The 26,008-nt window shown below is 49.1% G+C and overlaps 1 protein-coding gene across 1 annotated transcript in view; it reads right to left on the reverse strand.

Annotated features, from left to right (window-relative positions):
- Nucleotides 1-6,826, reverse strand: part of RBM19 (RNA binding motif protein 19) — a 121,873-nt gene extending 115,047 nt beyond the window's left edge. Inside the window, exons 1-7 of the mRNA XM_057526210.1 lie at nt 6,678-6,826; nt 4,330-4,512; nt 3,826-3,951; nt 3,605-3,643; nt 3,131-3,323; nt 1,712-1,920; nt 9-89 (exon numbers count right to left, since the gene is read on the reverse strand). Of these exons, the coding sequence (XP_057382193.1) occupies nt 9-89; nt 1,712-1,920; nt 3,131-3,323; nt 3,605-3,643; nt 3,826-3,951; nt 4,330-4,512; nt 6,678-6,713 (867 nt within the window). The 5' untranslated portion in view covers nt 6,714-6,826. The remainder of the gene's footprint in view (nt 1-8; nt 90-1,711; nt 1,921-3,130; nt 3,324-3,604; nt 3,644-3,825; nt 3,952-4,329; nt 4,513-6,677) is intronic.
- Between the last annotated feature and the right edge of the window lie 19,182 nt (nt 6,827-26,008).

Genomic DNA, 26,008 nt, shown 5'->3' on the forward strand with positions numbered 1-26,008 from the left:
GCGCGCACCTCTGAGACGTTGAACGGGACTCCCCGCAGCTTCACGGTGTGGGTGATGGTGGGTTCCTTCTGGTTGGCTGGTTTCTCGGTCTGAGTGACGGCAAAGAACGGAAACGGCCACGGTGAGCTCCCTGGTGCAGCCGCAGGAGGTGCCGACCCGGGCGTCGCAGTGAACGCGCCAAGGCCCCTGGCGCCAGGGCCAGCTGGCAATGCCGGAAGCATCGTGCCTGCCACGGACGTGGAGTCTGGCCAGAGCCTGCGGTAGGAGGTGCCAAGCCTCCATGTGCCCCTGAGATGAGGGCCGGAACCACAGGCCGGCTCGCCGGGGGCCTGCTCGCAGAAGGAGCAGACCTCCTGGGAAGGAGCCCTGAGGTACGGTGACATGTGCTACCACTTATTTAGGGCTTATTCTGTGCCAGATGTTGTGCAAAGCACTTTGCAGACACAGCTGTCCTCTCGAATCTTTGAAACAATCTTACAGGGTTTGGGATGTCTTCTGTAGTTTTAGAATCGAAACAGCTCTGAAAAACCTAATCTTCTGGTTAATTCGTTTGGTAACAAAACCTGCCCTGACTTGGACTCATTTGCCGGCAAAGCCCGCTCTGAGCTGTTACGTCACAATTTAGGGTTTACGTCTATCCCAAGTAGATGAGTAATCATTTCTAGCTTCACTGCAGAAATAGTCATGTGCTTTTATGGGGTGCTGCCCTGTATAAGTTATGGGGTATTGCCCTGAAATCTGGAACTTGTGATTTCCAGTGCGCACCCAGATGCAGGGGTTTTGGAAACTGGACACAGAGACCCGTGCTCTGCTGCACATCACCTTAGATGAAGATCAGAGGCCCGAAGAGAAGCACCTCACCCCATCCCATGGCTATTCCACATCAGCGCTGGGATTTGAACCCACGGCTCCCTGACTTAGCCACACTCGACTACCTCTTTAGAATATACATCTCTAGGAGAAAAGGACAGGAGGTGGCAATTAGAAGGGAAAGAGAATGAATGGAGGGAGGGGGAAGGAGAAAGAGGAGGAGGGAGATGAAGGAATGAAGACCCAAAGGATGTGTGAAGCTTCCCTAAGCAGAGAGGACCCCCGGGTGGAAGACGGGGCGGCCATCCCCAGAGGAAGCACCCACATTTATGATCTAGACTCCAGAGCCAAGCAGACCTGGGTCTGGGTGCTGACCCCACCACTTCCCAGCCGAAACCTTGAGCAAGTCACTTCCTTTCTCTGGGCCTCAGTTTCCTCACCTGTAAAAGGGGACAAGAATCCCCATCCCCCAAGATTCCCATGAGATTCAATGATAAATGACACGCCAGGTACTGAATCTCACATGTAGTAAGTGCTCAATTAATTTCATCTGTTATTGTTGATTACGGGCTCACACCTGTCTACCTTGCTAGTAACTACAAAGTACAATATTCTTGGGATACTTTTTCAGCTCATTTATGCCCCCCTCCCCCCCAAGTCAAGAGGGGCAGGCAGCCTCTGCGTTAGCGATAGGAAATAAAATCAGAGAGGGAACATGCTTCCCCAGGGTCACACAGCAAGCAAGCAGCAGTACCGAGACCTGAAGTCAGGTCTCTGGGCCGCTGAGCTGTCTTTCCCCGATGTTACAGGCCCCGACAAAGGGGCTGCAGGGAACGTGGGCGAGGGCCAAGCAGACCTCCTCCCTCCCCAGGCTCCCAAGCTCACCCCGATCCACACGCACCTCGGCTCGGGCCACCTCCCGGTCCTGCTGGGCGGGGGTGGTGCAGGAACCCTCTTCCTCGGCCTCGCTCCCCTCCTCGCAGTTCACGGCTTCGTCTTCACTCTCCCCTGAGGATGACGACTCGGCCTCCACCACCTTGGATTTCAGGTAATCCATGTCCGACAGCTCCTTCCGTACGGCTGCCTTGGGTTCGAGGCCGCTGTCCTCCTCTGGAAAACCGGAGAGGTTGGGAGCCGGTGACGGGTGTGAGCAAACGAGAGGGCTGGAGGGCAGACAGCATGGGGGTGTGACCGATGGGTGGCACGTAAGGTGCCAAGCCTGAGGTGACCAGGGGCCCCGTGCCAAGCAGCCAGTCCCCAGTAGGTCCTTGAATAAATACCGTCAAATGGGGAGAAAGTGATGGAGTTTTGACAGTTTCCGTGCTACACACTGAGAACTTCGGGGTTCCCTCACCAGCCTTGCCAACTGCGAGGAGGCTGCGTGACTTTTTTGAGCCTACAGAGAGGACTCTCACTCCCTGATCAAAACAAACCAGGGGCTCCCAGATGCTCTCAGGGTGAAACCCAAACTCCTCGTCGGGCCCGGTGAGCTCACTGGCCTCTCCGCCGGCTCCCACTGCTGCAGCCGCCCTGAGCCATGTGGAACCCCCCCCCACAAGTTCCTGTTTTTCCTTCCCTCTGCGCCTTTGCCATGCTGTTCCCTCTGCCTGCAACCCCTCCTCTCCCCCCATCCCTTCTGAGTCCCACCAACTCCCAGCGAGTCCTTCGGACCCCAGCTTTGCACAGAGACTTTACCAGCCATAAAACTCACGTTAAATTCATTCCCTCACCTTTTAACCAAAGTCGATTCCCGCCCCACGACCACGGCACTCACCATTCTGAGCTACAGTCGCTCACAGGTCCATACGGCCCCCCCATGACACCGTGACCCCTTTCTGAGGACAGAGATTCACTCCCTCACCTCCTTTGCTCAAGGGCCACCTCCTTGGAGGCCTTCCCCGGTGACGCTCCTGTCCCCCTTTCCTACTTTCCTCCCTTTCCTGCTTTCTCCCTGCAGCACTCGCGCTCATATCACATACTAAATAGGAGACCAATGTCTTTATTGTTTCTCTCCCTAACCAGGGCGACACCTCCACGGGGGCAGGCTTCCCTGTCTTTTGCTCACTCCTATATCCCCAATGCCTGAAGCAGTGCCTGGCATACAGTTGGTGCTCAATCAATATTTGAGTGAGTCATCAACTGACTGAATAAGGAACCAGGATCGGTCAAAGCCGACGTACCCACACGCGGGATAATCACTGCTCCACGGGGCAGCACCTGACTCGCTGTCTCCTGGGCCCGGCGCGGAGGGGCCTCAGGTCACGTGCGCACAGGCCCGGGCGCTGCAGGGCGCGCACTCGGGCGGGGGGCACACCCTTACCTTCCGGGGCTTCCCCGGCTCCCTCCTCCTCGCTCTCCTGCCCTGAGTCGGAGTCGAAGTTCAGGTAGTCGTTGGCCAAGTTGTTCTTCCCTTTCGAGGGCTCAACGTCCAGGGCATCGTTCGCCCAGGTGGCCGCCTGCGCCCGCTTCTGGTGAACCGACAGGAACTCCTGGAACTCGTTATCTTCCCTCAGCTGCAGGCGCCGGGTGGCAGGGAAGCGGGAAGAAGGCAGAACAGGCAGAGAAGGCTCAGGCAGGGCTCACCCTTGCAAACTCTTCGGAGGGTAAGCGCATCTTCCGAGGCCACTTCCCCCAGTCTCTAGAGGACCCCTGGGGCCAGCTGGGTCAGTCCCAGGGAGGGCGGCGTGGACTCTTCCTCAGACAGAAAGACGAAGGGGCCACAGCCACGGCAAGGCGCTGCCTGCCGGGCCCGCCCTCGCTGCCCGCCCTCCGCTTGTCACCAGGACAGACTCACCTTCTCCAGTTCGCCCGCTACCTTTTTCTTCTTGTCATCCTAAAAACAGAAGGCACAGGTGGTGAGGGTCACGATGAAAGGAGATGGAAACGCACTGCCCTGGGAGGGCTGCTTTCGGGAACCATCCGAGAGGGATTCTCAGGTCCCTCCCCCTGCCCTGCCTTCCCGGGGTGACCACCCTGCTGACACCCGGATGCGGCCAGGAGTGACCATGCATGCACCTTCTTAGTTTCTGGGGAGATGGAGTCTCTGTCTTTCGGAGGTGGCTTGGACTGGCTTGCTTTCTGGGCATGCTTGCTCCAGGCTCGGGGCTTTGTCGGGTCCCCAAACGGCTTGCAGAACTCCACCTGCGAGGGACAGAGAGGGGGATGATGACAGCTGCCACCACGCCCGGCACAGGCCATTCAGCCACTGACTGGGCGAGGGGATGAATAATGTAGACCAGTGCCGCTCACCCTGGGACCGGCAGCATCCCCATCACCTGTAAGCCTGCGAGACCTGCAAATCCTTGCATCCCCTCCCCCAGCATACGGAATCAGAAGCTCTGGGGAAACTGTTTCCGCAAACGCTGCAGGGGATTCACAAGCATGGGAGCTTGAGAACAGTGAGGAAGACCAAAGATGTCACGGTCCGGAAGGGGACAGGCTTTGGACTTGAGCGTGGAGAGAAAGAGCCAGTGGGTCACTGTTGATGGGCAGGAGAGGGCGAGATTCACACCCACTCACCGTGATGCGGGACATGTCGATAAAACTCTTGTTGAAATGGTTCAGCGCTGTTTGGGCCTCTTCCTCGGACTTGAAGCCGATGAAGCCGAACTTGCGGAACTTGCCGTCTTTGGTGAACTTGAGGCTACAGTCTGTCAGCGTGCCGAAGGCGGTGAACAGCTGCCGGAAACGCTCCTCCTTCATCTAGGATGGAAAGGGGACGATGGTGGGGGGGGGGGGGCCGGGGAACCCTCAGAGCCAAGGGGACAAAAAGGGCTGGGAACCTGAGGCCCTGGGATTCCCCGGAGGTGACCTTAGAAGGGGTGGTGGCAGAGCATGCTTTGCAGCTGGATCCGGTTCCAGCTCTGGCTCCAACACTTACTCGCTGTGTGACCTTGAGCAAGGCCCTTCCCCATTTCATTGATGAGGAAATCAAGACTCACAATGACTGCACTGAAATCTTCCTATCCTGTGGGCTGCTAGGAGGCTAAGGAGACCTATCGTACAAGCAGCCCAGCATCATGGCTGCGGCATAGTAGACACCTAATAAATGCCTGTCACAATGATGTGTGAACTAAGGAAATGGTAAACTACACAGTGCCTGCTAATTGTGGAAGAAAGGAGTATCCATCTTTACGGCTTGCTTTTAGGACTCCTCATAAGCATGGCTCTATGTCCCTATACTGAGCTCTCACTTTCATTTCTTGGCTTATTTACCCAATGACTATCTGCTGACTCCCACTATGAAAGATAAGAAACCTACATCATCTATTCCTCCCTTCCAGTCTCTGTTATTTATTGGTTTTTTTTAAAACTTTTTATTTTATACTGGAGTATAGCCGATTAACAATGTTGTGATAGTCTCAGGTGCACAGCAAAACGACTCAGCCACACATATGCATGTATCCGTTCTCCCCCAAACTCCCCTCCCATCCAGGCTGCCACATAACACTAAGCAGAGTTCCCGGGGCTATACGGTAGGTCCTTGTTGGTCATCCGTTTGAAATATAGCAGTGTGTACATGTCAACCCTAAACTCCCTAACTATCCCTTCCCTCCACCCTGTTATTTATCGTTTTTAATTCTTCCATCATTTATCCTAAATAGTACACTTAAAAAATATCTATTATTGATCCATTCATCAGCTTTAGATAGCGTCTCTTGATGCCTCACTCTGATGGATGAGGATTTTAGCACGGCTACCCTTCCTTTCCCTCTCAACTACCGTCTCATTTTGCTTCTCAGTATGGCTGTGTCTCTTACCATTGCATGTCTTGTTTGATGAATGAAAGAGTTAATAACAGTAGTAGTAGTAGCTAACGCTTTGAGAGCTTACTATGTAACTACATTAAGGGTTTTCAGATGAGGAACTTGTCAAGAGGTGCAAGCCGTAAAGATGGTTACTCCTGGAGAGAGATGGAGGATAGGATGGAACAAAACACTGTGCTTCTCGTTTTATACTGAATTTTAAAAATCGTATGATAGGTGCCCCCCCCCAATCCGCCAGGGGGGGAAAAAAGGTAAAGTTAAAAAACCACAACAGTGAAACAGAAATGGGTTTTATGTTCTCACTCTTTCTAAGGAGTACACAAGATCTCTCATGCCATCCAAACGGCACATTTTGTATTTTGGGAATGAGTTTACTGGCCACACCAGTCGTGGCCTCTCTATCCAAGAAAAGTCATAGTGAAATAGGTACGGATGATCCACTTGGGCACAATGCACTAACCGTCTGACACCACACATTCAACTATTTCTTCACTCATTTATTCAGCATGTATTTACTGGATACCTACCACGTGCCAGGTTCTGTGCGGACTCTAGGTGGAGAAAAGTATGACTGGGTCACCCCTCCCCACTTACTCGATAAGTGGTTTAAAGCCCTGCACACTCACTCAGTTTTCTTAGACTATTTATTCCTACTTTCCCTAAAGGCGGGAGTGGGAACTGGAACGCAGGTCTTCAGTCTATTGCTCCCCACTTTGCTCCCAGACGGTGTCACGAATGGGAGAGGGATACAGGCGCAGTGTCTGACCCAGTCACGAGGCAACCCAAAAAAGCGACTGACAAGAGGGCTGTGGGAGCAAGGCATTCGACACAGCGTGGGGGCTGGCATGTCCCGGCGAAGGAGGTGTCCGGCTGGGATCACGTACCATCGGGCCGGCTGTGAAACCCCGAGCAGGCACTGTCCCTCTCTCCCAAATGTCAACTGGGAATGTGCCGAGAAGCCTGCCCCTTTCGGGCTCTGAATCCTCCGGGAATCCTGCCCGAGATCGAAAGCCCCTCAGTTCTCCTCAGGCACTTCCCTCCCAACCTCCAGCTCCTAGCTGGTCCCAATTTCAGATTCTCAAGTCCAGGCTCTGTACTCACCCCATCTGGGAGGTTCTTCACGATCAGTCGCGACATGGCGCACGGTCCCACTGTTTTGATTCCAGCACGAATGGCCTGCGACTACCACCACCACCAAATTTCACGCTACCGCTCTGGGCGCCGCCATCTTCCGCAAGCCGGAACCGAGTCACGTGCTCCAGGCGTAGCCCGCCCCCTCCGGAAGTAGGCGCGGCCAAAGAGAGCAACCCAAGGAAGTTACACCCTCCAAGGGGTGGGCCTGAGCGCTTGCATTCTGCGCAGGCGCAGGCTGTTCGGCGGCGCCTGGAGAGACCAACGTAGTGGCCAGGCCGCCAGGGGGCGCTGGTCCCTAACATTGGCGGGGGACTGCCCGTAGGCAGAACAGCATTTTAGCTCTGCTTAGGCTCGGAAATCGTTTTAGCCACTTCCTGTACTTAAACGGGATCCTGGCCCAAGATAGTTAAGATGCATATCAAAGGAATAATTTCAGTGAGCCTAGGCTCTTGCATCTTCCCATACTAAAAGTGCTAAAATCATTAACTCGAGGTGTCTGTTTTTGTGATTAGCAGTAATCTTTTGATATTCAACTACATTTTTTTTCCCCCAAGCGGAAAAAGTCATGTATCCTGTCATCTCCCTTACCTCTTTGGAACAGTCCCTCAGAGCTATCTGAGAAGCTGTATCCTCCTGGGCTGAAGTCCTCAGTAAGTTGGCCGAATAAAACACAATTCTCAATTTTTAGATTGTGCATTTTTTTTTTCAGTCGACATAGGATTATGGGGTGTATTGGTTCCCTACCACCTACTACAAGTTTCCAGAGACTTAGTGGCTTAAAACAACAGAAATGTATTCTCTCACAGTTCTGGGGGCCAGAAATCCAAAATCAAAGTGTCAGCAGGGCTGAGCTGCCCCCGGAGTCTCTGAGGGAGGACCCTTCCTTAGTCTCCTAGCTTCTGGTGGCTCCAGGGGAACCTTGGCTTTGTGACTGCATCACGCCAATCTCTGCTTCCGTCTTCATGTGGTCTTCTCTCCTCTGGTGTCTGAATCAATCTATCTCCCTCTCTGTTCTCTCATTAGGACACCTGCTATTGGGTGTAGGGCCCATCTTAAATCCAGGATGGTCTCATCTCAAGATCCCTAACTTGATGTCTCTAAAGACCCTTTTCCAAGTAAGGTCATGTTCACAGTTTCCGGGGGAAGGATGTTGGCGTGCCTCTTCAACCTATTACTTGAGGATTTACTTGCTTGGTAGTAGGTTACTCTGAAGGTCAGACTTCGCCCTGTCCACATCTTACGTAGACTGTCTATTCAAAGAAAACACACACACCCATGTAAAAATGTACCCTCAAGCCTAGAGTAGGTGACAAGGGGTCACTGTGTTTCCAAGTCATTCATTTATTCAACAGCTATTTATTGATATGTATGAAAGTGCTCTTTAATTAAATGACAATTAGGGGGTTGTTTTCTGCACACCGCAACCCTGGTCAGAACAGGCCGGAGCAAGCTTTACGAGGCAGCGCTGAGATCTTAGCCTTTTATGAGAGGGCAAGTGTGGGTTGCCCAGCCAGGCCTGGTTTCACGTACTTTTCTTTTTATTATTTTCAGGAACTGCCTTTATTAAAATGTGCAACTAAACGTAGCCTTCCCTAAAGAAATTCACAAATCAGAAGGCCTTTCAAAGGTATTAAAAGAAAATGGAATGCTCTCGGCTAATCGCACGACCCAGCTCTGGGCCAAGAAAATATGGTCCCCACATGTCAGGGAAAGGAGGAACCATTCCTGGGCTGTATATCCCTGGGCTTTTAATAAACAGCTAGGTTGTAACATTATTATTAGCCTTCCTGCTTTCCTGCCTTCCCGTTTTGTCTCCGGCCTCCTTTTCTCTCCCATCAAATATTATCCAGGGGCACCTGGCCCCCACCAGGCTGGGCTCTCTGATTAGACACGGGGATTTTAAAAATTAAAAAAAAAAGCAGGTAAATCTAAAATCTAAACTAGCTCCAATCAATCACAGCTGCCTTCACAAATGTACTCAGGCAATGAGAAGTCTGTCTAGGCTCTGTAGTAATTAATGTCCCACCAGGGAAAGGCCAGCCGTGGGGAGAGATCTTGGAAGGGTTGGAGGATGGAGAGAGGAGAGAAAGTTGGACCCTTGATTTCCTCCACATGAGGCATCTAATTATGAAAAAATGTCAGACAAACTCCAATAGGGTAGGAGGGGAGACATCCTATAAAAATCCCTGACTGGAACTCTTCAAAACTGTGGAGGTCATCCAAAACCAGAGACGTCTGGGAAATTGCCACAGCCAGGAGCAGCCTCAGGACACAGGAGGACCCAGTGGAATGTGGGATCCCAGATGAGATTCTGGAAAAGAAAAAGGACATCAGGGGAAAACTGAGGAAATCCAAACAAAGCACGGACTTCCATTAGTAATAACATATCAATATGGGTTCGTTCCTTGTGACAAACGTACCAGAGCAATATTCACAATAGGAGAAACTGGCTGCAGGGTGCATGGGAACTCGAGTATCCTCACAACTTTTCTGTACATTGAAAGCGATTCTAAAATAAAGAGTTTATTAACTATCTCTTTAAAGAGACATTTTGAAGATTAAAAGAGAAGGATGAAGGAGGTCAGTATTTATAGAGGTGGAATAATTGCCAAGGCATATTATAAAAGGGCAAAAAGCACGGTGCATAAGGATATTCCCTTTGGTGTAGAACAGAAAGGCACGGGGGTCTCTCTACACGCCTGCTTCTGTACGCTGGGCAGCAAACCGTGTCCTGGGCTGGATGTGGCCTGTCGCCGTTTTTGTCATGGCCTCACAGCTGAGAAGGGTTTGCACATTTTTAAGTGGTTGAAAAAAATATCAAAAGAAGAATCACGTTGCATGACTCGTGAAAATGATATGAAATTCTCATTTCCCTGTCCATCAATAAAATTTTATTGGAACCAAGTCACACGTGTTCACTTATGTCTTGTCTGTGGCTGCTTTTGGAGACAGCAGAGGTGAGTCATTGCGACCAAGGCCATATGCCTGCAAAACCGAATCTATTGACTGCCTGGCTCTTTATAGAAAATGTTTGCTGATCCCTTGCTTGGCTATCTCTGGGGGAATAGATGAGAATTTGGTAACAGTGATTTCCTCTAGGAAGGCAAACAGGATGGCTGGGGGAAGGGGTGAGTGTTTGATCTATTTTTTAAAAAATCTAATTCATTTACTGAATGCAGAAGCTGGGCTCTTTGGGGCGCATGGGTTGGGTGCTTGAGACATTTTAAGTAGAAAAGGTAACACCCCAAAGCATTTTAGGCATCACTTATTTGACTGTTTAGAAGGGCTTTCCAAAGGTAGCGCTCTGGTCATGGTGGGTCGGCGTGCTATCAGGGAAGGCTTCCTGGAGGTGGTGAGCCTTGAAAGCTGGCAATTAACTTGTTTGGAGGGTTATGTGGAGAAGGGGCTTAAGGCAATGATGTGATTAAGTTGGGGAGGAAGAGTTGGGACTCCACATTTTGTCCCTGATCCACGTGGTAACAGTGTTGTAAACTAGTTATTACCCACGTTTGTTTGTTGAGAGGAGTAAAGGGAAGTGTAAATGTCACAGCTCAGAAGTCACACAGCCACGATTCCAATCCAGCTCTGATGGAGCGAGTGCTAGGATGACCTCCGTTATTCCCTCCCTTTCTCCACATCCTCGGCGTGGAGCCTCAGAGTTCTTCCCATTGGGAGAGAGCCCGTTTCCCCTTCTTGCATCAGGACCTGCTGGGAGAGTGGTACTAAGCAACACAATGAGGCAGAAGCAGCGGGACCACATCTGAGCCTTGACGACGCGGGGCCCGTGTGCTGCCACGCTCTCTGGGAGCCCCACACACCCTGAGGACAAGGCCAGGTCAACCTGCAGGAAGAGAGACACATGGCCTGGTCACTCCACTGCCCCCAGTGACAGCTACCCGATTACCAAAGAGGATCTGGTTTGAAAAGACAGTTCATCTCTTGACTTCAGCCTCAAGGTCCTACGAGGTCCATCTGCTGACCTCTGCTCCCCTTCCACTCAGCTCTGGCCATACCAGCCACTTCTGCTTCTCAGATGTGCAAACCTTGTTCTCACCTGCCATGGGTTGAATTGTGTCCCCCCCCCCCCAAAGATATATTGTAGTCCTTGGAACCTGTAAATGTGACCTTATTTGGAAATGAGGTCTTTGTAGATGTAATTAAGTGAAGGATCTGGAGGTGAGGTCACTTGAGGTCATTTTAGATTTAGGGTGGGCCCTCATTCCAATGGCCGGTGTCCTTACAAGGAGGCCACGTGGAAACACAGACACACAGGGAGAGTTCTGCATGGTGACAGAAGCAGAGCCTGGGTCATACAGCCACAAGATGAGAATTGCCAGCAACCATCAGAGTAGAAGAGGCCAGGAATAGATTCTCCCTCAGAGCCTTCAGCAGGAGCATGACCTGCCCACACCTTGATTTCAGACTTGTAGAGTCTCCAGAACTGTGAGAGGATACAGTTCTGTTGTTCTAAGCCACCCAGATTGTGGTGATTTGTTACAGCAGCCCTCGGAGACAGACACATCACCCCAGGGCCTTTGCATATCCTGGTCTCCCCCTTCAACTCTTCATCTGCCCAAGTCCAGCTCATCCCAGGGGCCTCAGCTTAAATGTCCCATCCTCAGAGAGGACACCACAGTCTACGTTAGGGCCACACTGATTTGGCCTCTGAAACCACCCTCCACCTCCCTCAGCCATTTGTCATCCCATAGATATTCGCTTGTCCACATTTTTGATGCCTGTTGCCCCCAGACGGAAGCCTCACTGGGCAGGGGCTGCCTCGGCCTCTGCTCGCTCGGGTGGGTGATGTGAAGGGCCGCCCAGCTCCCCTTCCATGAATTCGGGATGGTTTGTAGGACTCCTCCTCAGCGGCAGGAGGCTGCCTCACCCCGTCCTGCGTGGTCCTGGTCCAGTGACTGATTGATGTGTGTGGGGGAGCGGTTATAGAGGCCCAGCCTCCTTGTCCAACTAGGGGCAACCCTGAAGTCTCAGCCCATCTTCAGAATTCTCTGGAAGGTCAGCCGAAGCCTCTTGTGACACCGCAGCACAGCTTGACTTCTTCTGCGCACTCCTGCTTCCTTCCCTTCGCAGGTGCTCCCTGTTCCCAAGATCAGTGCTCTTGTTAATGTCCATCGTGTCCCCCCCCCCACCCCCATCCCTTTCCTGCTTTTCGTTATTGGGTAAGAGGCTTCTTTACTCAATGAGTCTTCGCGCTGCCCATTTAGAAAGCCTGTCTGCAGCTCTAGAGACTGGCCAGAAGATAGCGCCAGAGGATCATGTATAAACACGTTCAGAGCAGCGGAAACAAGGGGAAAATCCTTGTGAACCTGAATCCACAGAGCAGGAGGTTTCAAGGACACTGTCCACTGGGCGGCAGGACCCCCAGACATACGGGCCTAACCTGGTCACAATGGATGGGGCTTATTCCTGATTTCACCCCATTAGGGAGACAGAACCCTGCATCCTTGCCAGCAGAACCCTGCTCAACGGAGCGCCTGGCTAGAGTTTGTCAGTAAATATTTCTGGATAAACAAGTGGATTTGAACCCAGAGGAAGTGCAAGAAAGCTGTCTAACTGCAGAGAGCAAGAGGGAGAGTTCTGTCCGGGAAGGAAGGCAAGGACACTGCTGGTCCGGGTAGCAAGCAGGGAAAAGGCCATGGAGGTCTTGAAGATAGTTTGATGTAGGGACCATCTACAGAGTCATGGGCAGGGTTAGCAGATGCCAAGGATCAAAGGCACGGATCTGCGACAGGCTGAGAAATGGCCCCCCACGAGATAGCCACGCCCTAATCCCTGCAAACTGAGAATACTACCTTATGTGGCAAAAAGAAAAGAAAAGAAAGAAAGAAAAAGAACAGGGAAAAAAAAGTGTCTTTGCAGATGTGATTATTTTGAGATTTCTGTGTGTTCCTAGAAGAGGGAGGCAGACGGAGATTTGAGTCTCACAGAGAAGACGAGCGATGCGAGATGGGGAAGAGGGAGATTTCAAGGCGCAGCCTTAAAGATGGGAGCGATGCAGCCACAAGCCAGAGAATGTTGGCAGACACGCGAGGCTGGAGGAGGGAAGGGGCGGAGTCTCCCCAGAGCCTCCAGAGGCAGCTTGGCCGCACTGACACCTCAGTGTCTGCCCAGTGAACCGGATTTCGGACTTCCGGCCTCCAGAACTGAGAGAATAAGTGCATACTGTTTTAAACCCTCAAGTTTGTGGTGATCTGTTACAGCAGTCACAAGAGACTAAAACAGAGACATTGCTACTCCAGGACTGAAGAGGTAGAGGGAGGGAGGGAGGGGGGCGACCGGGGGCTACTTAGAGAGGAGCTACGGGCACAGCGAGACTCAACCACTGTCTCAAGACACGGTCCAGGCTGGGCGTGGGCGGGATCGAACTGCCTTTTCTCCCGCCTCCGATTGCCTGATGGTGCCTCCCATTGGCTGAGCCCAACAGGCGGGTGAAGGATGGATAAGGGTGGGGCCTGGGGGGTCAATGGACCATAACGAGCGCGCCAGCTCTGTGCTCGCAGCGAAGATCTCCTATTCCCAGGACAGCCCCATATTTTGGTGGATTTTCCTTTCTTTCACAGGACAACGTATATACCTCACAGTGCGATGCTTCTGGAACACTTTCTTGAAGTTATCTTTAATGATTAACTTATCATTTCTGATTTGGTAAAAATAAAAAAAGAATATAATAATCAGTATCGGTGATGGTGTTGGGAAATGGACATTCTGTAATATTCTGAAAAGAGTTGTGTGAAATTGTTACATTTTGGGGGGAACATGATTTGAAAACCACATAGGAGACTTTTTCGCAACAGTTGCATTTCTTGGAGTTTATTTTAGGAAGTTATTTAACGCATGCATGAAAGCTATGAGTATGTGTTGTACACAATAGTGAAAAATCAAAGCTCTAGAAATGTCCAACCATCAAGAACTGTTTAATACTTTAAGAAGAAATTTTAAAACTCTGGTTAGACTACACAGTGAAATTCACCAAACTCCTGAAAAGAATGCCATGAAGAGATGTTTGACACATATTAATTGGAGGAAGAGAGCAGTATTCCAAACATTATGTACAGTGTAATTCCGTTTTGGTTTCAAGACGGTGCAGTACACTTTTATTTTTACTGTAACAAGTGTCTTGATGATGACTTCACAAATGTATCCATTTTTTTATGAGGGGACCACTTGTGTAAAAATATATCAAATGCACACATTTATGCTTCTCTATGCATAGACTACTTCTGGGAAGATACCTAAGAAACTGGCAACGGTGACATTTATAACAGAGGGCGTCCACACTCCCTCGGCACTGACATCCCAACAGCTTGCTTCTGCAGCCCTGTGTCTCCCCTCGGAGGGCTTTCTACAAGTGCAGGCCCTACACAACCTTGCACCAGGCAAGCTCTTGCGATCATTCTCACCTGCTGAAGTGGATGGATAAATGTCCCAGATTCCCTGGCCCTCGGTGAGAGGGGACATCTCTGAGGTGTGACCTATGTAGTCTCCCAGACACTTCCAGCTGGGTTGAGCCACCACTGTCCACAGCAGCACCAGGACCACATCGGGATTCATGACTCCTCTGGGCCCTGGACACATTTGGAGGACTTCTTCCCCCATTCGTAAAATTATATATATAAGTATGTGTGTGTTTGTGTGTATATTTACATGTGTCGCTATATATGTGTGTATACATGTATGTGTATGTCCTGTGCATAATAAAAGATACATATATTTTGTGCATGTATGTATAACTATGTTATACATACATTATGTATCTATATATATAAATATAAGTTCACATATATTCATAGATACATATAGCAATATTTTTATATATACACAAGTATAACACATGCTATATAACATATATGTGTGTATACTACATAACATATATATGTTATACATATAGGATGTGTAACATTATAGTCATATAACTATTGCAGTAGTCATATACCCATTTTATGACTGTGTTGATATAAAGATAAATATAATCCAGGCTGGATTCACTACTTTATATTCATTATTATCTTCATTTTTTTCTCCTGATTTTAAAAGAAATTAACCCTAAATGACCCCATGACTCATCACACCATCTCTTCTCATGGGATTGCCTTAATGCAGTGCCCTCCCCAGCTCTGTGAGTTCTTTGTTATTATTATTATTGTTGTTATTGTTATTATTATCATCGTTTTGTGATAGGAATTGGCTCAGAGAGGTGGGAACAATGCCTGTGGTCACACAGCATCACATGACACTACTACTGCACATCATGAAGATAATAGTCATGTTTATTGAGTATAATGTGCTGAGGACTGTTCGCAGTGCTTTAAGGTGATGCCTTGGTTCATTTTCATATTAACCTTCCCTATAAGGGAAGTACTATTGTGATTTCCACTTTATGGATGAAAAGGGGAAGTGACTTGCCTGAGGTCACACAGCTAGACAGTGGTGGTACCATCTGGCACTTGACCCTGTGCTTTTAATTACAATGTTGTACTGCCTTTCTCACAAGCAGAGGCAAAGTATTTGCCCATTCAAATACTTGTTAAGTTCCTAGCTCATCCCAAGTGCTTTCCATGTGCGATCTTACTTATTGCTGTGTGAACTACTGGCTTCAAGAACTATTATTATGCCCATTTTACACATGAAGAAAGTGATGCCCAGAGAGGTAGAGTGACTTTCCCACAGTCATGCAGCTGGAAAGTGGCAGAGCCGAATGTGAACCGGAGACCCTCTGACTTTGGAGCTTGGGCTTTTGCTTTTGATTCTGTCTACAAGGACAGCACACTGGGGCAGGGCTTGGGAAATTAAGTGCCAAGCCCAGAGGGCATGAGAGAGGCAAGTCCAGCCTGCCTCCTTTCCAGACTCTGTCTGCCCCTGGGACCCAGCCTCACTCACACAGCTGCCAGGGATCAAAGTCCTCTCCGAGATGTATTTGCTGCGAGTTCTAAACAAACGGGTGTTAGCATGTAGCTAAGAGAAACACTGGGAGGACACAGTGTATGAAAGCCGACTGGCCTTTCAAGTCCTGGTGATTGATCAGCTCCCTCTTTGGTCTCATGCTCTCAGGGGCCAGGATGGAGGGGTGGGCAGACTCCAGCTCTGGAGCATCGAGGCAGAGTGGTGGGCTACCAAGCTGGTACCATCACACTTTCTCCAGCCTCTAGAAAACTCCCCTTTCAGCCGACAAGCCCATAAAACCAACACTCACAAAATAATAATGAAAAACTACCATTTACTGACGGATTACGCTAATCACGCTAAGCACTTTAAATGCATTTAAGCCAAATCACAAGGCATGTGTCTTTATTGACCCATTTTACAGACGAGGCTAAGAGCACACAGCTATTAACCAGTGAGGCTGGATTCCACTTAGCACTCAGCGAATATTGATTGAGCAAGATTGCGGGACACAGTTCCTTTCCTCCAGCTGTTCACATTCTTCAGGGGGCGACAGAAAGAGAAAGAGACCCTGTGATCCAGCGTGATGAGTATTCAGACAGGGCTAGGCAGAAAGGATGCTCAGTATGGGTAGACCAGTTGTTTATACTAGAAATACTCCCTTCTGATTGAGTCAAAGTCAGTTTTTATGGGTTTTTATCCCAGGCTTGCTGTTTAGATTTTTTTTTTTTAATTTTAATTTTTTATGAAGTATTGTTGATTTAAAATGGTTCAGGTGTACGGCAAAGTGATTCAGTTATACATATATATATCTATTCTTTTTCAGACTCTTTTCCATTACAGATTATCACAAGATATTGAATATAGTTCCCTGTGCTACACAGTAGGTCCTTGTGGTTTATCTATTTTATAGTGTATATCTGTTAATCCCAAATTCCAAATTTATGTCGCCCCTCCCCTTTCCCCTTTGGTAACCATAAGTTTGTTTTCTATGTTCGTGAGTCTATTTCAGTTTGGTAAAGAAGTTCATTTGTATCATTTTTTAAGATTACACATATAAGTGATATCATGATATTTGTCTTTATCGGACTTACTTCACTTCATATGATAATCTCTAGGTCCATCCGTGTTGCTGCAAATGGCATTATTTCGTTCTTTTTTTATGGCTGAGTAGTATCTCATTGTGTGTGTGTGTGTGTGTGTGTGTGTGTGTGTGTATATATATATATATATATATATATATATATCACATCTTCTTTATCCATTCCTCTGTTGATGGACATTTAGGGTGCTTCCATGTCTTGGCTATTGTAAATAGTGCTGCAATGAACACTGGGGTGCATGCAGAGTTTTCTCCAGATATATAAACAGGAGTGGGATTGCTGGGTCATATGGTAATTCTATTTTTAGTTTTTTGAAGAACCTCCATACTGTTTTCCATAGTGGTTGGACCAATTTACATTCCTACCAACAGTGGAGGAGGGTTCCCTCTTCTCCATACTCTCCCCAGCATTTGTTATTTGTAGACTGGTGATGGCCATTCTGACCAGCTGGTTAGATATTTCGAATATCACTCACTCTTGGTGTTTTCTATGAATGCTTGGAGGGCCCAGAGGAGGCCCTTACCTCTCCAAGCTGCTCAGTGAAGATAAACCTCGAGGGAGGGTGAACAACCCGTGTGTGCAGAGCAGAGGTGTGGAAGGAGGAGGCATTCGAGGGCCTGAGATGCTTGGTGTGCTTGAAAGATCGCACTGGACACGTAGATGCAGGTCCAGAGTGGACCTTGACCTTGCTACGGCGTTTGGACATTCACCAAAGAGCTCTGGGTTACCCCATCAAAACTTGGGGCAGGGGAGTGGTATGGTAGAGTTCATTTCAACCCCCTTGACCGTGTACGGTTCCCAGGACCATGTGAAGTCAGCTCCTTGCGCCAGGACGCGGTTCTCGGGTTCCAAACTATACAGCAGTGACTTCTCTACCGCTACTCGTGTCTTAGGAAAAATTTGGGGACTGAAGGCAGATACAGCACCTAGTGTGGAATCACAATTAGGGTGTGTGCTTCAGCTCGCCCTTCTATTGCCAAGGCTCAGGATTCCTGTGATGTTTGGGCCTTGATCAGGGGAAAGAAAAATGAAGTGGCTGGGTTTTCCTAAACATATTTGAATGGAAAAACATGTGTCCTGGAGAATCTATGAGATAATTCCCTTAAAGGGCTCTGCACACACACTGACATACAGTCAGTGCTCAATAAAGGGAGCCATGATCCTCATCAACATTGGGTAGTTCTCAGCCGTCTGCCCAGTGAGGTCACCATCCATCCCCCCCATCAGGGCTGGAGTCAGGGCTGAGACCTTCGTTTAAAGCTTGTAGCATCAATAGAACAGGATTCAAATCATGTACTTTTTATTCCCCATAGAATGATTTCTCTCTGCTTACATGAAACTTGCATTTTATTTCTTTATGTACCTGGAAGATGAGGCATCCTGGTGGCTCTGAGGCCAGGCTTAGAGGAGAGTGTGGAACTCTGATCTGGGCTAGGGTGACTGCAATTTAGTGCAGGCATTAAGAGCACAGGTTCTGTGCTTATATATTGATATTTCAAATCCTGACTCTACCACTGCCTATAGTATGTGCTGGTAAATGTTCCATAATGGTTCTCTGGAAAAAACAAAATCCTGACCTGTAGCATTTGCCAGTTACCATGGTGTAAATACTTCTATTGTGGCTGATTTCTACCCATGTCACTGAATGTGGAGTTGGGAAGAGATACACAGTAACGCCCCACTGTATAAAATTTCTACCAGCCAGAAGTAACCACAAGAACAAAGATAATGGCAAAATGTCATAAGACAATTAGGAAGGGATGAGTTTGGAGTAATTGCCTTTGTTTGGAACATGGTTTATTTAATTGTAAGTTTCTAGAATTTAATTTTGAATGATGGCCGTGTTTAACAACTCACAAAAGTTCCTGAAAATTGAACAATCAGCTCTCAAGAGTGGGTGTGGCCAGCTCCAGCACACCTCTGTCACTGGCCCTTCTGTGTGTTACTTTCTGCAGCTAGGAAAACCAGGATGATACCACTGATGACGGTAGTTGTGAGGGTTAGAGAAAATGCATGCACAGGGCATGGCACAGAACAGACACTTAAAAATGGGAGCTGTCATTATCTGAGGTTCAGTTAGAGTTTGTGGCCTTGGGGTTTCTGAGGATGGGGGGCACAACTTTTCTAGCACAGCATGTGTTTCCATTTCTCCCACGGGAAACAGAAACTGGAACAAGGCAGGGAGATGGGTTTGCCACTGCCAGTCAGATGACAGGTGCTGGGGGCTCCTTGTGTACTTCAGCTCAATTTTTCCAGCCTTATATCTTGTCTATCTATCTATGTATCTATCTATCTATCTATCTATCATCTATCTACCTATCATTTATATAGTTATATCATCTTCTAGAAAATTGATATCCAAGTATCTACACCATTTTATATTTTGCCTAAATTTCAAAATTCTTATTACAAAAATAGCATATACTAAGTCTGCAAAATAGAGATAAGCCAGTTCTGGAATTCAGCAAACATTTACTAAACTTAGGTACTATTATTTGAGAACATGCCCATACGTATTGTTGAACTGATGAAAGAAGATGAAAAGTAAATGTTTTCTCTCAGCCCAGATACGACTACTGTAGGTTTTCTGGTGGACGCGTCTCTACTCTGTTCCCATAACTGTATTAAAAACAAACAAACACACACACAAAAAAACCCAAAACCAAAACTCCCACGATTATCTTGTACATGCTGTTTCATGCTCTGCTTTTTATTTAATTAATTGTAAACATAAAATTCAGCTCTTGACGACCTGCAAGAAAAGATGGAGTCAATGGGGCGAATCATGTAACTGCAGGGAATTATTGTCATTATAAAAGCTACTGGCAACCTCTACATTAATCTCTGAGATTTTGCCTCTGATCTCCTTTTGAGGTTCGGGCCCCTGAAGCTTCTGCGTCTTCAAAGTTAAGCTCGTTGCATATCTGCCCCCGCATCAGCTGCTCTGCGCAGCGCCGGTGGACCCCGGTCCTTCTGAGACCTGCACCGACAGGACCAGCACCCCGGCCGGGAGGGGCGGGGCGGGGGTCCCCCATCGCCCCGCCGAGCCCCGCCCCCAGGGCTGCCCTGCTCAATCGGTCACGTGTGCGTCCCTTCCACCCTCCCGCCTCTACCCTACGTGCGTCTATAATCTTGTGCTCTGGGTAGGGTCCGGGCAGCAGCTGCCTTTGATCAGCCCAACATCTGGGAGACTCGGCACTTCAAGAACGCTGACTGGTGATCAAAGATGGGAACGCTGTGACAGCGGAGACTTGGCAAGGACCCAGCCCGGCTAAATGCACTGGTGGGGGAGGGGAAGGAAGGACAGAGGGAGTTGGGGGGCGGGAGCGAGAAGCAACCCACCCAACCGCAGGGGCTTGGCGGCGGGGGCAGTTAGGAGCATGGGCTTTGCTTCTTGACCTTGACTCGCGGTGCCTCAGTTTCCTCCTCTGCAAAATGGGGATAATAACGTGAGGACAAAATGAGTTCAAAAAAGAAAGAGCACTTAGAACAGAAGCCTGGATCCCAGTTTGAGCTCATAAACGCCAGCTGTTGTTGCCGTGCTGTTAGGGCTCTTCTTATTCCTAGAGCCAGGTCTGGGAGGGAATGATAGAGTCTGCATAGTCCCCAAAGCTGTAGTGCCTACTAATTTGTAATGATCTATTTAGAGCCTCAGTTTCCCCATCAGTAAAATGGAAAACCACACAAGATGTTGGAATTCAGTAAGGATTATTGCTTTCCATTTGACTCATGGAGAAACCGAGGTCTCGAGATGGGAAGTCATGCAACCAGGAACCAGCCCAGTGTTTCACCACCTGGGAGCTGGCCCTAATTGGAGGGTTGGGCTGCTGCTTGGGGGGCCCAATGCTGAGTCATTGGTTTTTTTGCTCAAGCCAAGAATTCTCTCATTATCTCCTACAGGCTGGGTTCAATAACATTACTACCAACAGCAGCAGGTTATAATTTTATTTTATTTTATTTTAGGCTTCTGATTTCTTATTAAAGTATAACATACACACAGGGGAATGCACATATCACCACACTGAATTGTCCCAAACCAAACACACCCATGGAACCAGCGGCCAAATGGAGAAGCAGAACATTCCCAGCTGCCCCCTTCCCCAACTCCCGAAACTCCCTCGTGAGCCCTTCCGGTCACTACCCTCTCCGTGGAAACTGCTTAAGTTGTTTTTATGGATTGCATGCTCACCAGGAACTAAGAGGGACAGGAAATGGCCTGGCAGGCATTGGCCTCACCTAAACCTTGCAACAACACTCTGAGGCCAGCCCTGTTAAAAATCCCTATTTCACAGATGAGAAGACAGAGGCACAAAGAGTCTAACGAAATTGCCCAAGGTCACACACCGGTCAGTGAGGCTTCAAAACTTTAAGCCCTGGCTGTAGGGCTGTGAGCTCTTGCTGTTATACGGATGATGCCTCTTGGAAGTGGGTCAGTAGGGAGAGCATTTTTAATTTTGGGGGGGGAGAGGGGGTGTTAGGGAAGAAGCAAGCTTACATACAATAGTTGTGGGACGCATCAGGGCTTTTAGGAAATAGAGCCGTTCAGTGGCCCTGTGGGCTTTTATGGATGCTCCTGAGTTCCCAGTAAGCCGTGGCCAGTGGCTTGCTCTCGGGGACTGGACGCAGCCCCTGGACCTCTCTCCTCTCACCAATTTTTCCCTCCAAGAGCTTCATCAGTTCACAGAGGGGGCGTGCAGATGCACCAGGGAGAAGCCCACTCCCCTTTCCCTGTAGTTTTAGCCTACAGAATACCTTAGCCTGGGTCTGAAAACAGAGCCTGAGGCAAGGGTTCATGTGCAGGCATTTGACTTGGGAATTGATCCCAAGGAGCAGGAATGAGGGACAGGGAAGGAAGGAGAGCCAGTGTGGGCATGTGTTACTGATTTGGCCATGACTACAGGCAACCGGTGTGGATTCTGCAGGACCTAGGAAGCCTCATGAAATGCATCTCAGAAGCCTCCGCCCATGGCATAAAGAAGGGAAGCGTTTCTCCATCAGCTCCTATCCTGCATTGGTCAAAGTGACCTCATGACTGTTAACTGCCACCCACTTCTAGGTTGTACATTGGTGAACCGGTCCCCACATCAGTGGCAGGGGCAAGAGGGGGGATTGAGTAGATAGAAGAGGTGCACAGAAGGTCTGAAACCCTGGATGCCACTCTTCCCAGAGTCCATGGGCTGGGGCTGGCTCATGCTCTCCATAGCCAACTGGTCAACCCCACTCGTATCAGTTCTTCCCCCTCCCATCCTCTACCCTAATGAGCATACTCCCTCCGTACCGCCTCTGACAGCACAACGTGGCACCTGCCTGACTTTAGGACATCCTTAAATTGTGTATCCCAAATATTCTCATGTTGAAGTTCTAACCCTTAGTGCCTCGGAATGTGACCTTATTTGGAAATAGGGTCATTGCAGATATAATTAGTTAAGATGAGGTCATGCTGGAGTAGTGTGGGCCCCCAATCCAACATGACTGTTTTCCTTCTACAAAGGGTAAATTTGGACACAGACATGCACGCAGGGCGAACACCACATGAAGATGAAGGCAGCGATCCAGGTGAAACAGGTACAAGCCAAGGAATGTTGAAGATTGCCAATCAACCCACCAGAAGCTAGGGGAGAGGCAAGGAACAAACGGATCCTCCCTCATAGCCTCAGAAGGGACCACCCTTGCCGACACCTTGATCTTGGACTTCCAGCCTCCAGAACTGTGAGAATAAATTTCTATTGTGTCAGCCACCCTGTTTGTGGTACTTGGTTACAGCAGCCTTAGCAAACTAATAAACATCCTAAAATAGAAAAATTCAGTGCTGCCAAGGAGAGGAGCTTCTCCTCAGTTGTGTTTTGGGTCATGGGCCACCCGCATCATCAAACAAAACAACAGACCCTCTCTACAAAGATCTCATGTGCACGTAGGATTTTGGAAACAACTTTGGGCAGTCCTCAAATATCCTCAAACCCATCCATGTCTTAAAAGACATTCTGGAGACATGTAACTGCTCAGAGCAGTTTCAGGCAGACATGAGGAAGCATCTCTGAGCTGATTAAGTCAAGTGGATTTGATATACAGATGTTCTTTGTATGAACAACCTTTGTTGAAACATAAATCATGAGAAGGGAGAGAAGCCCAAAACCTTTCATGACGGAAGGAGTGTGAACGGCAAGAACTGTGGGTAAGGGGTTGGCACAAATAATGCCCCTTGAGTCATGTCACAGCTTCCGGCTCCCAGGAGGGGCCCACCAATGCTGGTCCCTTTCTGCTGGCCCCCAGGAAAGGGAAACATTTAAGCAGGATCTGGCACTTGCAGACCAGAAAAAGTTACATGGAGCTGTTCATTTTAACCAGATTACCCAGATTTTCAGCAGATTTGCACCATCAGTGCTCCATCCAGATTCCCTCCCCCCCCCCCCACACACTTTTTTATTTTTTTGCATATCTGTGCGGACATCCTCGAGCTTCCGTGAACTTTTGCTCCTCGCATCTGCACCTGGAGCTGTCTTTGGAGGTCTGCTCCCAGACTACCGGCTGCCCTGCCTGCAAACTCAGAGGGCTGAGGTGCCAGGAGATAGACTACACCCCGGGCACCACCCTTAGCTGACGGCAGACTGGTCCAGGAGCATGAAAGCTCGGCTTCTTTGCCTCGATGAGTTGAGAGGAGCTCTGAGGTATCATTTACGGTCCCAAGCTCCCCACAGGATCAGGCTAATCTGAGGCTTCATGGAAACCTCAGCCTGGCTTGGCTTCTTCCCTGTCCCCCTTCTGCTTCCCCCATCACCTATTGCTTCCTCCTGGAGCATCTCCTTCATAAATCACATGCAGAAGACTCCTAGTGTCCGTTCCTGCTTCTGCGAGTCTGACATAAGCGGGATGGTTTAGTCCGTTCAGAGGATCCCAAATATCTTCTCAGATATCCTGGACTGTCTCCTGTGGGCCTGACCCAGATTGTGCTTAAGTGATAAGAGGAGAAAGAATAGCAGGAGATATTATTATGAGAAAACTTTTATTATTAGGGAAAACTTCCTTCCATTCTAAGGTGATCAAGGCAAGAGGTCTGACAGTAAGCCAGAGTTTCTCCATCTTGGCACTATGAACATTCGGGCTTGGGTGATCCTTTGCGGCAGGGGGCTGTCCTGGGCATTGGAGGATGTTGAGCTGCATCCTTGGCCTCTTCTCACTAGATGTTAGTGACCAGCTGTGACCACCAAACATTGGCAGATGCCCTCTAGTTGAGAACCACTGCATTCAACCAAGACCTGAGTGCTGAGTAAGACTTAGGTCAATGAAAGCAGTGTCCTACGTAGAGGAAACAGCCTGTGCGAAGTCCCTGAGGTGGGAAGAGCTCGGACCATTGGAAGAAGAGAAGGGAGGTTAATGTGGCTGAGAGCAGTGAGTGAGGGGCGAGATGGTCCAAGATGAAGCTGGGAAGGGGGTCAGGGGCCAGATCACGCAGGGGCTTGAGCAGCAAAGACTTCAGATTTTTTTTTTTTTTAAACAGATTGGCAACTTGCTTTTTTTCAAATTTTATTTATTTATTTATTTATTTATTATTTATTTTTGGCTGTGTTGGGTCTTCGTTTCTGTGCGAGGGCTTTCTCTAGTTGCGGCGAGCGGGGGCCACTCTTCATCGCGGTGCGCGGGCTTCTCACTGTCACGGCCTCTCCTGTTGCGGAGCACAGGCTCCAGATGTGCAGGCTCAGTAGTTGTGGCTCACGGGCCTAGTTGCTCCGCGGCATGTGGGATCTTCCCAGACCAGGGCTCGAACCCGTGTGCCCTGCATTGGCAGGCAGATTCTCAACCACTGCGTCACCAGGGAAGCCCCAAAGACTTCAAATTTTAACTTAAAAGCAATGGGAAGCCAGAGAAGTGTTTCCCCCTAATTCGATGTATAATTATTGAATGTCTACTCCATGCCAGACACCATGTAAGTGAAAGTCAGAGGAGGGCTTTCAGAGGAAGAATCACAATGAGTGGTGAGGTCACCTCCGTATATGAAATTGTCATTCCCAGCTCCAGACTCAGGAACATCATACTGATGTTTTGAAATCAGCCACAGAAATCAGTAAATATTGCAAATCAGGACTTCACCCACCCTGTGCCCCATGAGATCGTGTTATCTGCAACCAGAAACAGTTTTACATCTTCCTTTGTAATCTGGTTGCCTTTTCTTTTCTTCTTTTCTCTTCTTTTCTTTTTCCCTCCCTCCCTCCCTCCCTTCCTTCCTTCTTTCTTTTTTGCCTAATTCCCTGGCTGCAACCTCCAGCACAGTGTTGAATAAACACAGCAGGAGTGGCCATCTTTGTCTTGCTCCTGATCTTAGGGAGAGTGGGGAATGCTTTTAATTAGTCTTTCATCATTAAGCCTGTTGCTTGCTGAGGGTTTCTTGTAATCAGGTTGAGGAAGTTTGCTTTTTTCTTTTTCCTCACAAAAGTGTTCAATTCCAGAAGGATTTGCACAGGAGTGCCTTGAGCTGACCTTTACTTTGAAAAGCCCCCACTGGCTGTTTAGAGGAGAGTGGCCTGCAGGAGGCAGGAGTGGAGGCAGGGAGGCCAGGGAGCAGGCCGTGGGGTCCTCTGGGTGAGGGATGCTGGTGGCCTCAATGCTGGTGGTGGCCGTAGAAAGAAGGGTAGATCTTCAAGAGACACAGTGGTGGGAAAGGTGACACCAAAGGGAGTGCACCCGGCCATATGCATTGTCCTAGCTCAGGATTTCTAGAAGCAGAGTCTGAGGAAGGGATTCAGGAAAACTTGATTGATTGCTGGAGACCGCTGGGTCAGGGAGAGGGAGTGAGGCAAGCAGGAAGGGACAGGGATGGGGGCCCAGTCAGGGTGTGGCCTCAGGTGAAGTCTGGCCTCGACCTCCCCCTCGGGGGACTCTGGAGCATAACTTGCATTACAGAGTTGCCCCCCAGTTCAGTCAATTATCAGCTGCTCCCAGTAGGCGGGGCACAGCCTCCCAGGGGTGTCCATTTCTGGACGAAGTGGCTCGATTCAGTCCAGGTCAATTTCCCAGGGAAGGTTGTACGGTTGTGAGCCTCCTGAAACACTCGGAGAAGGTCAGGGGCAGGTGCATCAGGGATAAAGGGGATGTGGGCGGGGCTTCAGCTCCATCTATCACGTTTATGGAATGTACATAGGGCTCCATGTGGTGCCTGACAGGTCCAAAGGGGGTGTGGGACTAGTTTTTGCAAGTGAACCGCCAAAATCCTTGAAAAGATCAGGGGTGGCCTAGGAGTGTGGGTGTTTGGGTTGACTAACTAACCCAACTGCTTTTCCCAAGACTGAGGGGTTTCCCAGGATG

The sequence above is a fragment of the Balaenoptera acutorostrata genome, chromosome 13 (genome assembly GCF_949987535.1).
Source record: "Balaenoptera acutorostrata chromosome 13, mBalAcu1.1, whole genome shotgun sequence".
Classification (NCBI taxonomy): Eukaryota; Metazoa; Chordata; class Mammalia; order Artiodactyla; family Balaenopteridae; genus Balaenoptera; species Balaenoptera acutorostrata.